This window comes from Oryzias melastigma, unplaced genomic scaffold, assembly GCF_002922805.2.
Source record: "Oryzias melastigma strain HK-1 unplaced genomic scaffold, ASM292280v2 sc00349, whole genome shotgun sequence".
NCBI classification, from domain to species: domain Eukaryota; kingdom Metazoa; phylum Chordata; class Actinopteri; order Beloniformes; family Adrianichthyidae; genus Oryzias; species Oryzias melastigma.
In genome coordinates, this window is record NW_023416947.1 from 23,380 (window position 1) to 36,546 (window position 13,167).

The 13,167-nt window shown below is 41.8% G+C and overlaps 1 protein-coding gene across 1 annotated transcript; it reads left to right on the forward strand.

The window, feature by feature from the left end:
- The first annotated feature begins 7,966 nt into the window (after positions 1–7,966).
- LOC112138095 (protein turtle) lies at positions 7,967–12,692 on the forward strand. The gene is made up of 7 exons (XM_024260661.2): positions 7,967–8,262; positions 8,335–8,457; positions 11,180–11,215; positions 11,433–11,696; positions 11,771–12,016; positions 12,090–12,245; positions 12,561–12,692. The coding sequence occupies exons 2-7, from the start codon at positions 8,436–8,438 to the stop codon at positions 12,644–12,646; spliced, it is 810 nt and encodes a 269-aa protein (XP_024116429.1). The 5' UTR covers positions 7,967–8,262; positions 8,335–8,435; the 3' UTR covers positions 12,647–12,692.
- The last annotated feature ends 475 nt before the right edge of the window (positions 12,693–13,167 follow it).

Sequence of the window (13,167 nt, forward strand, 5' to 3'; positions counted from 1 at the left end):
TGATCTGGAAGAGACTCCAACTCCAGGAAGCTCCTCCTCCTCCTGCAGCAGAGGAGGAGGAGCTTCCTGGAAGAGCAGCTGCTTCCTGAAAACAGTCTCTACTGAGCATGTGCAGAAATCCCCTTCAGAATGCAGATGTTTGAAGGAAACGTCTCCCTCTAGTGGTTATTCTGAAGAACTGCAGCCAGACTGGTACAGGTTCACTGATGACCTGCAGGGGGCAGTGTGGAGTCTAAATGATTTATTTAAAGGAATTTTAATCATTTCAAACCATCAAACGTCTCTTTAAATCTTTCTCTGCTGTCTTCAGTTCTAAATGTTCATTTTTCAGAGTTCTGATCCAGAAAGTTTAGTTAACACGGTGAACTCTGACCTCTGAGTCGATCAGTCCTGATCACTGTCAGTCTGTCCTAAACCTCAGCAGGAGAGTTGGACCAGCATCCTCCCAGAGATAAAGCACAGGAGCAACAGAGACTAAAGTCAGGAGTCTCCATGGAAACGGGGCTGGAGCAGAGCTGGGATGTTGGAGTTCAAGCATCTCTGTCAAGTCTGAACAGGAAGAACAGGAACTCTGACCTGCTGTCTGTAGACTAAAGGGGAGGTCCCAGAGACTGAGGGGGAGGTCCCAGAACAAGTCAGGTCCAATGAAGTAAACACAGTCCCACGTGTTGATCAGGACGCTCTCTTACACTTGGTTTGGTTTTCTTTTTCAAACAGTAGAACAGGAGAAGGAGGTTCCAGATCCTGGATGTACGGTCATGGATGGAGGATCTCAAACTCTTCAGTCGTCCTCAGAAATGAAGACTTGTTTCCAGAGAACTTTGTTGTTGATCAGAACAGAACCAGAACAGAACCCAGATGATGTTATGCTAACAGCTAACAGCTACAGACTGAGACTGTGGTTGGACTGACGGTTTGACGGACATTTGGAACAAAGATGTTCGATATCACGTTAGCGGCCGACATCATCTCTAATCTGAAACCACACATAGATCAGAGATCCTAAAGCTCCTAAAGATCCAGAAAGTTCTGCTTATCCAGGAACGTATGTGAGGATTGAAACATAGAAAGTACTTTAATAGATTCTACAGTTATGTTACCAGCAGTGACAGAACACAACAGAAGACACATTCTATCGTTTGCAGATCTATATTCATGAAAACTGAAAGATCAAAGAATACGATTGAAATATAATAAATATTAATGAGTTTTACATAAAACATTCTAAAAATTATAGAATACCTTGATATTTTGGCTAAAGGTGCTAGCTAACCCGTACGAAACAAAAATATATTACAATATACTAGAAAATATTTGAGATATGACAAAATATTAAGAAATATATCTCAACATGTCAGTCATTTACCCATATATTTATGAATATATTGCAACATATGAATGGTCAACCTAGTTGATAGATAGATAGATAGATAGATAGATAGATAGATAGATAGATAGATAGATAGATAGATAGATAGATAGATAGATAGATAGATAGATATCTTATATAGTATATTTCAGTACATAAAGCAATAAATCACAATATATTTCAATATAAGAATATAGTAATAGTTGGAGTATTTCAATATATTTGAACATAATGATAAATATTGCTTTAATTTATGGAAAGTACTTCTCCATATGTTGAGAAATATATTATTGTTTCATAAAGAACAAGACTTCCTGCCTAATAATTCTACTTCCTGCTAGCCTCAGGGGAACGTCTGAGATAAAAATAGTATAAATATTCTCCGAATCGAAGTACAAAAATTCAGTCACAACTTAATGCTAACAGTCTATGTGTAAATTAAAATAAAAGTTTCAACAACACGTCTGTGTTGTTTACGTGTTCAGTACGACCTGTCGCCCGCAGCACACCCGTAGAAAAACAAGAACATTTTCTCTCTCTGGTTCACTGAACGGTCTACAGTTTTTTACATTCTGAAATTTCCTTTGTGTTCCGTACAGGTTTAAACATTTCTCCCTACGTCAACCGTGTCAGGTGGGACGAAGACTTACCTCTGAACTGATGCAGGTTAGTCACATGACCTTCTTCCTGGAGCAGACGCTGGTCGAGTCCTCCTGAGTCTGGATATGTTTGTTGGGATGTTCTTGAGGAACACACGGCTTTAACAGCAGCAGATTACACCTAGCTTAGTTTAGCTTAGCTTAGCCCAGCTTAGCCTAGCTTATCTTAGTTTATCTTATCTTATCTTATCTTAGCCTGACGTTCTATTTTTCCGTGTTTAGCGTCTCTACAGATCCTCTAGTAGGCGTGTTTGAGATCCCCCGGCGCTGCGCAGATCGCCTGGATCGCGGTGCATGTTGGTTAGTTTCTTGCACTGACGTCAAATGTGCGCCGTCACGAAGTATCGCGAGAAAGGGGCGGGTTCAAGGCGCCTTCCTAAGCCAGCGCAGCCAGAAAATAGGTACTGCGCTGGCTACATGCCGCCTTGAGGACTACAAAACAATGCATTGTGGGAAACTGAGTCCACACACTTCTTGTAGTTCGGTGTGAAATAACTGGCGCTAAATGAAGGACATCGGTGTATTTTATTACTTTTTCTGGAAGGTAGTGAATCACTGATGAAAAAATAAACAAGATTTCAAATAATCTGTGGTTATATTTGTTATTGTTGCCTCTAAAACTTAACTTTTATTTTATTTTATTTATGTATTTGGGACAGTGCACATGTAATGAATCCTGCGGCTATTTTATTAACAGTTTTACTCTAAAATATGTTAAAAATAATATAAAAGACTCAACAGCACAAATCATACCAGGAGGAGTGGCTTATTAACTTTCAGACAATGTTAAAGACAACGCCGAACTCCTTGATCTCGTACAGTCTCGTCGTTCACCCTCATCTCAGGCGCCTTTCTCCGCCCCCTCCTGCAGCAGCTTAGTCTCGCCGACGATGCAGGCGAGGCGCTGGGGATCTCAAACACATCTAATGTTACGTCAGCCCCCCCTCTGTCTCACAGTGATGACATCATCATTCTGTGACGACTAACTGGGTTCAAATTGAACCAAATATAAAACAAACTCTAAACTAGCTAATAGAATTTAGCATAAAAACATTATAAACTCAACAGAATACCTTGATCTCATGGCTAAGGGTGCTAGCTACAACTTCCTGCTCAATAATGCTACTTCCTGCTAGCTTCAGGGGGCTGTACGAGATGAAAATAGCAAAACGATTCAGCAAATCAAAGTATAAAAATTCATTCACGCCGTCATGCTAACAGTCTGTGTTAAACGTTTGTACGACACGTCTGCGTTGTAGAATTTAACAAAAACATTATAAACTACTAATATAAATAAAGGACTTACCGGTAAAAGCAGATCAAAGTTTAGCGCGGTCACCGTCACGTTTATGAAACAACCTTTCAAAATAAGAGCTTTTCTGGATGTTTTTGCAGCAGAAAACGTTTGAAATGATGAGTTTCTGAGTTCAGGAGAACATGGAGGAACAGACTCAAGCTCCGCCCACATTCCAAACCCTGGATAAACCTGTTTCCACTGACAGTCAGCTGATGGATGAATATGTAAATGTGACTCAGAGTTATGACTTTATGTGAATACAAACGACAGTAAACGGTTTGATCTGCTGGAGAACAGGAAGGAGAACTCAGTCTGTTCCTGCAGGAAGATGGAAATCTTCTTCCTCTTCTAGAACCTTTTCATGAAACAAACTTTAGTTCTGTCCCAAACATCACCAACAGAAAACATCATTTATACGACTCAATCTGATTCTAGAGCAGAAACACGGACAGTTGATCCGGTTTCTGTCAGGAAGTTTCTCCTCAAACTTTCAGTTTTATTCTGAAAATCTTTGAGATGAAATGAAAGAAAAGATTTGAAACTCCTGAAGATCATGTTCCTGATGAATCTACAGAAATCTCAGAGGAAGAAGCAGAGTCACTTTACCTGAAGCTGACAGCAGCCGAATGGAGTGAAGGCAGATGGAAGCTCCGCCCTCTGAAGATAAGGCAGATTGAAGCTCCGCCCTCTTTTCCTCGTCCTTCAGATGTTGTTTCTTCACCACCAAAACTTCCACGTCCGTCTTTGTGCTGACGGATCTGAGGATGTGAAAGCTGCTCTCTGTCATGCAGACGGGACTCACCTGCAGGCTCCGCCCCCTGATGAACACACCTGATTGATTCTTCACATTCTGCAGAGATGACAGAGCATGTGGTTCTGCTGGTTCTGCTGGTTCTGCTGCAGCTCAGCGTCCGCTCTGACATCACTTCCTGTTCCAGGGGAACAAAGCTGATTTCCAAACCAAATCTGATCCTGAGATCATCAGGATGTTCAGAGAAGAGTCTGGACTGAGAGAGGAACCGTCTCAGCAGAAGTCTGTGGTTCTTCAGGTCAGGAGGGAGAGGAACTGGACCTGGAGGTCTGCTTTCAAACTGTCTGAGGAAAGCAGAACCAGCAGAACCACATGCTCTGTCATCCAGGGGGCGGAGCCTGCAGGGCTCCACGTTCATGAGGGAAAACCAAAGACTGATGGAAACAGGAAGGCCCTTTCACAATAAGAGCGCTCTCCATCCAGACCGTCAGCAGGACAGAAACCAGAGCAGCTTTCACATCCTCAGCTCCGTCAGCACGGAGACGGGAAGTTAGAGAGAGGGCGGAGCTTCAGTCTGCTCCTTCACCATCGACTGAAGACACAAACTGAGCTGTCACTGCAAAGCTGAACGTTTGTGTTGTTTTTCAGAATAAAAGAGTCAAAAAGATAAACTGATCAGCTTCATGTTTAAATCTGTTTGTAGATTTATCCAAAAACTCAATCATTCTAGAATCATTTCCATTTCCTCCGACTGTTCTTCACATCTTTGATCAAAGTTATTCTAGAGATCATCAGCTTTAACATTTCAGACTGAAGTTAAACGTTTGGAGACCAAATTCCTGTTTTCTAACTTTGTTTGTTGTTTACAGCAGCAGGAAGTGATGCAAATAGTGATGCAAATATCTCTGAAGGTCATCAAACTCTGCAGACCCAAAACTTGGTTCTGGTTCTGTTAGTGAGTCAGACGGTTTGTGAGTCCTCCTCAGACAGCAGCAGCTTCAAACCTTTTTCTGTCGTTTGTCTCTCATAAAGTCATAACTCTGATGGAAACATTCATCCATCAGCTGACTGTCAGTGGAAACAGGTTTATCCAGGGTTTGGATTGTGGGCGGAGCTTGAGTCTGTTCCTCCATCAGGTCAAATGTTTTCTGCTGTAAAAACATCCAGAAAAGCTCTTATTTTGAAAGGTCGTGACGGTTCTATGAAGACGTTTGTGGATCTAGAAGCTTCAGGAAATCTCAAATCTCTTAAACTTAATCCTGTTTTCAGTTCTCGTCTTTCATCTCTGTCAACAACAAAGTTCTCTGGAAACAAGTCTTCATTTCTGAGGACGACTGAAGAGTCTGAGATCCTCCATCCATGACCGTACATCCAGGATCTGGAACCTCCTTCTCCTGTTCCACTGTTTGAAAAAGAAACCAAACCAAGTGTGGCAGAGCGTCCTGATCAACACGTGGGACTGTGTTTACTTCATTGGACCTGACTTGTTCTGGGAACGCCCACTCAGTCACTGAGACCTCCTCCTCAAAGAACCAAATTGTCAATAGATAACAAGGATAAAGGCTGGAGAATGAATAAACGGATCAATTATCTCAGAGTTTCTCAGGGTTTTTATTTTCTTTGAAGTGATAAAGCTTCAAAAGGTTCAGGATTATTTTAAGGACGTCTGTTATTGATCGTATTCAAATGATTCCATTTTAGGATCAAAGGAAGATGAAGAACGTTCTGATGGAGGACGAGTCCGTCTGGATCCAGTCGGAGAAACTTTCCTTCTTACTGGAACCAAAGCTGATCTGAAACTTTGGAGTCTGAAGATTAAATATGATTAATACGTGATGCTGGAGGTGAGATTGTTCTGATCAAATGGATTATTTTAGGGTAAAAGGTTTGATTATGTAGAAGATTCAGTCAAACTAAAGTTTAATGTTTGATTTTAAAATCTTCATGTTTGTAGAAATGACTGAACTGAACCAAATGAAACGTCAACCAGACTCTAGTGACTGGAAACAATGATCAATACTCGTCCTGGTGTCAACATCTGATGCCTAAAGCACTGAGCGCCCTCTGCTGGTGAAACCAAGAACTGAACAGAAACCTTTAACACAATAAAAGTATAGAGAGAATAACTATCACCTCCATGGATCTGTGATCAGTTCTGGATTTATGTGTATGAAATTCTTGATTTTTAACTCTTAAAATACATTATGTACAAAAATTAAAACATTAAAAAATACACAAAACAATTTACACATAAACAAACAGTTTCAAACCAGTTACACACAAATCTTTAACATTATACACATGTATAACTGAAGTTCCACATGAATCTGCTGAGAATCATTTCTGTGACTGATGCGTTTAAATACCACCAGAATGCTGGGTCATCAGAGTTTTACGTTCAGATTGTGAATATCTGGTCAAACTTGACAGTTTTACATTTTCTTAAACAAATATTCCTGATAAACAAAATGAAAAAGTCTAAACAAGCGTTTATAAATCATTTATCCATTTAAAATAAAAATATTTCACAGAACTGATCACTTCCTCTTTGAAGCCCCGCCCCTGACAGCTCCGCCCCTGACAGCTCCGCCCCTGACAGCTCCACCCCCAGTGGGACATACCTTGAACTCCTCTCCAGGAAGGTGTTCAACTCACCTGTCAATCTGACCTCTGACCTTCCTTCACTCATGAACAAAACCTCAACAGACGTAAACTCCTCCCCCTGAGGCAGGAGACTCCGCCCACCCAGAGAGGACAGACTATGGTGGGTTGAAATAAACCCAACAGTAAGAACTGGTATAAATCAAAGACTCTTAAAGGTGAACTTTGATGATGTTCTTCTGGTTTTGTTGTTTTCCAGATCAAAGAATAACAAGTTCAGTTTTCTTCATCAGTTTTAGAGTTTTTATCTGAAGTTCCTCCTAAAAAATAACGTTTGTCCTGAATCAGTTTGATCATTAAAGAATAAACTCAGCAGACGGTTCTGGGTTCTAGATGTCTCTGCTGTTTCTCAGACGAACAGAACCAGAACCAGATTCAGTTAAACTCCTCCTCCTTCCTATCCGGGTCCGTCTCTAACGGAGTTGTCTCTCTTACCTGCTGCAGGTGATCCACCTCCTGTCAGTTACATCCATCCTTTAAATCCATGAAATCCAGAGAAATCTCCGACCTGATCCTGCAGACACACCTGGACTAAGACAGAAGGACAGCAGGTAACGAGGTCCTGCACGAGGCTTTTATTGTGAAAGGGCGGGGTATCTGGATCTGTGTGTTCCTGAAGATCTCAGAATACTAAATGGTTCCAGATGATCACATGGATCTGGACCTGCTGCTGATGTCCTGGTCTCTGTGATCCTTTATGAATCTGTTGTGTATTGATGTCATGATGAAGGTCTTGATGTTCTCCACGTCCAGGTAAACCCCCTGGACCAGAGCAAAGCGTTCTCCACCTGCTGCTTCCCTCCATCTCTCCAGCTTCACCAGAGCTGACAGTTACCACCAGCGGTGACCGTCAGACGTCTGGTTCAGTTTAGAGAGCAGATACAGAAGAATGACTTTAGATGAAGTTTGACTGAAACCATCAGGATGGAGGTCTGCTCCAGAGAAACGTCTCCCTCTGCTGGTCACATCCATCACTGCATCCAGACTGACTTCAGTGTCCATCGTCCTCCATCGTCCTCCATCGTCCTCCATCGTTCTCCATTGTCCTCCATTGTTCTCCATCGTTCTCCATCGTCCTCCATCGTTCTCCATTGTTCTCCATCGTCCTCCATCATTGTCCTCCTCATCAACCATGTTCTACTCTGTGTTTCTTCTGTTTCTGATGGGGGTTCAGGGTTGGTTTCCATGGTTACAGCAGGTGTGTATCGACCCTTAGATTGAAAACTACCTTCAGAGAGGTCTCAGAAACTGCATCAGGAACTGTACTGAGTATCCCTGGAGAACCTCAGGGACCAGAACTCTCCCCACTCCTGAGTCTGCATGTCATCTACAGATACTGTGATGATACACCTGTAGAGGCAGGTGTGAAGGAGGAGGAGGTCCTCTCTGATTGTATTGTAATAGATTACTGTTAGATGAAGATCCTTTCCTGGATTAAAGAAGAACCCAAGATGATGTCAACATTGATGACATCACCGTGGAGGTTGGTCCACTTTAAAACCTTGGAGTTCACCTGGACAAACAGGTAAATGCTTCTGTTTAAACCAGACTCTTCTTTTTAACGTGTTTCTGAAACAGCTTCAACTGTTCACATCAGACTCTGCTGCTGGTTGAAGACAGCGAGAGACAGAAGGGGGCGGAGCTTGAGTGTGGTGTGAGTCCGCTGACAGAAAGCAGAGATCAGATCAGAGAGGAAGGATGAAGGAAACATGTCTGCTCTGTAAGTACAGAAGCTGTTTGTCTGCTTGAACTTGACTGTCTGCTCTGTTCATGTTGATGATGGAGGAGATGACATGAAAAGGAGGTCAGGCTGAAAGAGGAGACAAACAAAGAGGAGCTGGGAGGAGTTCACGCTGGAGAATCTTTAGGAATAGTTTATGGTTCAGTTACATATTTAGAATTTGTCGTTCTTATTCTACCAGTTCTTCTGTTTGAAGAGTTTCTGTAATGAGAAATATTTCAACTGTTAGAATGTAAAACAGAACCCAGGAAATCACAATGTTTGAGTTTTAAAGAAATTATTTGTAAAATAAGTTTGATCAGTGATAACAGATCAATAACACTAGTGTACATCAATACTCTCCAACCTTGTGATGGGGTAATACTCTCGTTCTTTGGCCCCACTTCCTCTCACCCTGCAGTAGAACCTGTACCCGGTATCCGGTTCTGTGGTTCTGTCTCTGCATGGTTAGTGTCAGGTTGTTTTTTAGCGTCTGTCTGGGTGGAGGGGGTGGAGCTGGCGTCCTGAACTGCTCGTCGTGAGGAGGAGTCTAAAATGAACGTCTTTCTACATTCTGGAATATCCTGGAACATTCTAGTAAACAGTTGCAGCGTTCCACCCTTGGAAACAACTGTGATGACCTGTGTGGACCATTTGGTCACCAACTTATATTTGGAGTGAATCTTTTCAAGATAACGGAGTTCCTCCCCCAGCAGGGGGGGCATAAAGTCGTCTGAAACCTCTGTCTCCCACTCGGATGTAAGTCATTAAACCGGGCCAGAACCCTGACTATTCTGCATTTGAAACTCTGGCTAACTTCAGCCGTCATCTTCAAAAGAATCTTGGTTCCAGCAGACTGACCTCCTGGAGAGTCTGGAAGCATTCCCGACAGACACTCTGAGTTCTTTGTTTGAAACATGTGACCTTTCGTAACTTTTCCTATGTTTTAAATCACAGGACTTTTGTTCATTGGATCTAACATGTAAAACATCTCTCCACAGCCACAAGAAATGTCCTAATATTATTACATGTGTGTAATCAAACCTTTGTTCCTAGCAGAAGAGGATTCCACAAATATTTTGAGGTTAAAATCTTTGAATTAATCATTGTGTAACCGTCAAAGCTTGGAGAATTGCTTCTGTGTTTATGTGGACTTTGGGAAGCATTTCATGTGCCACATACAGGATTCACACACACATATAGGGTTTTACAAACTTTGATTGATAGAAACCACTTTTTGTTGTTAATTCAGCATTAAAGAATAAACACCCAGAGACCAGAATAAAGTTACACCCCTGATATTTGCATAGCCAGAGCTCATTGGGACATGCAGATTACCTCCAATCGTAAAACGCCTCAAATCCCCACGGATTGGGCGATTCTGGCCCTGCCTCCCAAATTCAAAACCCTGGCGCTCACGCCAGAGGGGCCTAACAAGCCTAACAAGCCTACCAAGCCAGAACAGGAACAGAACAGAAACATCATCAGAGGACGAGGGATTAAAGAGGATTCCCAAGATTTCCATTTTTGGTAGTTTTCTAGAAGAATCCAGGCCCTCTTTACCTCTAAGTTCTTCCAGTCTTAAGATCACGTCGTTCTTCCTTTTCAACATGTTTGTCTCCAGCTGTCTCTATCTTTGCCCGTTTGAATTCCTCCTTTTAAGAATAGCTTATTCTCAGATCAGTAACAACACCTTTTTATGCACAACACACACTTAATGCATCCACACATTTAGCTTTTTCACCTCAATATTTTATGTCTTTTCTTCTCATTTATCTATTCTAGTTATTAGTTAAAGCTATATTCTGTGTTCCACACATGTTGATTGCTTTCCATGCTTTTACGTCCAGTATTTCTGCTTCTTTAACCTCATGTTATTCAATAAATATTCAAAAGGACGTCGTTGTGTGATATCATTATTTTCTTCTTTGTGGTAAAATCAATTCAAAGGGTATAAATGAGTTGAGAGACTGATTAATTGATTACTTTATTGATTAGAAGTAGCGGCTGATCATTAATGAGTAATATTTTCCTTCATTACGAAGGTGGTACCCCGAGGATAATTTTATTAAATCTCAGTTTAATAAAGTTTATATTTTTCAACCAACTTTGGGATTGAATACTTCATATTCACCCCTAACACGCTACACAGATCATGTCTATGGAGTCAGTGAGGTCAAAAAGTATTCAGTCAGCCTCCAATAGTGCAGGTTCTCCCACTTAAAAAGATGACAGGTCTGTATTTACCTCAACTATGAGAGACAACATGAGGAAAATATAATCTGGATAAACACTTTGTCTGATTTTAAAGAACCTCTCATGGTCGGTCCTGCTCGTCCCGCCTACCTGGACCCGTCCAATCATTGTGGCTTTACTGCTCCGTCCCCCAAAGACCAACACTGACCTTCAAATGACCTTGGAGATCCACTCTTTACTCTCACTGTCATCCATCACTGAGCTGCTCTGTGGAGACTTTAACGTGAACGTGGATGTTAAACTCACCGCTATGAAAACAGGGATTTGTATCATACAAGATCTTAGATAGAAAAAGTTAGTCCTTTACTTATGATGGGTCATTTGTACTGGATATAATAATTACTGGATATAATAATTACTGGTTATAATAATTACTGGATATAATGTACCCAATGAAGCTCATACAAAGAACATTTTCAGCTCTGATGTCATCTGGTTTTAATCCAGTCTTCTCGTTTCTCTTCAGGTCTGATGTTCCTGTTTTGCAGCAAATCAAACCAAAGTGAGTCAAAGTTTATCATCAATCATTAGAAATCTGAGGATTAAATAAAACTGACAGATCAACTTTATTATTGATGATAAACACTTTCAGGAAACAATATAAGTTTTTGACAAGTTATAACTTCATTTGTTAACACAATAAAAAAGAAGTGTTGTTAAATTAAATTCTAATATATGTTTTTTTTCTAATAAAGTCATTTTGTGTGAAACTCTTCCAGCTGGTGTGACTGTGAGTCCCAGCAGATCTCAGTTCTTTGAAGGAGAATCAGTGATTCTGAACTGTGAGGACGACAGCTCTGCAGGATGGACTCTGAGGAGGAACATCTCAGGAGAAACCAGGACTCAGTGTGGATCTGAGTGGGGATCAGGAGATGGTTTGTCCTGTAAGATCAGCTATCTATTTAAAGAAGACAGTGGAGTGTACTGGTGTGAGTCCAGAGGGGGAGGAGCCAGCAGCATGGTGGTTAACATCAGTGTCTCTGGTAAGATCAGACTGTGGAGTTAGTGTTGCTGCAGCTGTGTGCAGATGGATGAAATGCTTTGTCTCTGTGTTGAGGTGGATCAGTGATCCTGCAGAGTCCTGTCCTCCCTGTGATGGAGGGTCATGACCTCACTCTGAGCTGTCAATCAAAGACCCCTCCCTCCAACCCCTCAGCTGCTTTCTATAAAGATGGCTCCCTCATCAGGACTGAGCCTACAGGTCACATGACCCTCCAGCATGTTTCCAGGTCTGATGAAGGTCTCTACAAGTGTCACATCAGGGATCATGGAGAGTCTCCATCCAGCTGGATCTCTGTCTCAGGTGAGGAGCTCCTTCAGGGTCAGAGGTCACGATCTTCTTCATCATTATCATCATCACCTTTGGTTTGTTTCAGAGAAACCATCAACCACCTCTGCTCCTGGTTTTCCTGTTTCTCCTTGTCCTCCTTGTCCTCCTCTCCTCCATATCTGGTTACCTGTTCTTGGTTCTGTGGTTCTCCTGGTTTCTCTGATTGCAATATTGTGGAGATGTCTTCAGTGGAACTCTAAAGGTAAATAAATCTCCATGAATGTTCTCCTCAGCACGTCCTGACTCCTCCCTCCATCTCAGCGGCTTCTTTCCCTCTGATGATGTCATAGCGTGGACTGGTCCAGGTCTGACGTTGATCCTGATGTTCAGGTGGTTTCCTCAGAAGAACACACCTGCAGAAATGTCTTGCAGTCTGTCAGCAGTGTTTCTGCTGCTGGACTCTTGGTTTGCAGATTGTGTTTTTTCTAAGAGCAGACGGCGAGCTGCCGTCCGTCCTGTTGCTCGCCGTCCGTCCTACTTCCTGACCGTCTCAAACTCTGGTCTTCATGTCTGACAGATCCAGACTCCGTCTACTCTGTGGTGAAGTACAGCCGAACTCCAAACGGCTGCTGGACTGCAGCTGATCCTCCAGATTCCAGATGATCCTCCAGATCTTCAATCCCTTAACCTCTTGTGTGTTCCTGTCACGTCTTTGTTCAATAAAGTTGTGTGTTTGTGTTTCTTCTTGTGGATCAAATGTGGTTTCACTGGATCAAACATCGTTCTGCAGTCGTGTGACGGTCTGTCAGGTTAGAGTCCTGGAGGCTCCGCCCACTCTCTTGTGGTTCTTGGTGATGTTCAGTCTGTACTAGTGACGGGATTGACACATTACACAAACTGTGTTGACACTGTGTTGGTTACTCAACAGTGACCTCTGCTGTAGATTAAAAACCATTGAAGGTAAACAAAATGAAAAGATGGAATGAATGAATGAATTAATTAATTAATTAATTAATTAATTAATTAAATGGTTTATTTCAAGCAATCAGGTAATAATACATACATAACGTATCACTTAATAATTCACAAGTTGATCACTTGAAAGGGAGTAGAAGGAAGTGAACTTATATAATCCCACCCCGACTCGACCATTTTCTCTACATGAATTATCAATATCCGGTTCA

What these genes read in the sequence shown, in the direction of transcription:
- LOC112138095 (XM_024260661.2), top strand. Translation starts at nt 8,436, where the DNA reads ATGAAGGAAACATGTCTGCTCT. An exon ending in GAAGGAAACATGTCTGCTCT is followed by an intron (nt 8,458 to 11,179) that starts GTAAGTACAGAA and finishes GTTTCTCTTCAG; the next exon opens with GTCTGATGTTCCTGTTTTGC. An exon ending in TTGCAGCAAATCAAACCAAA is followed by an intron (nt 11,216 to 11,432) that starts GTGAGTCAAAGT and finishes AAACTCTTCCAG; the next exon opens with CTGGTGTGACTGTGAGTCCC.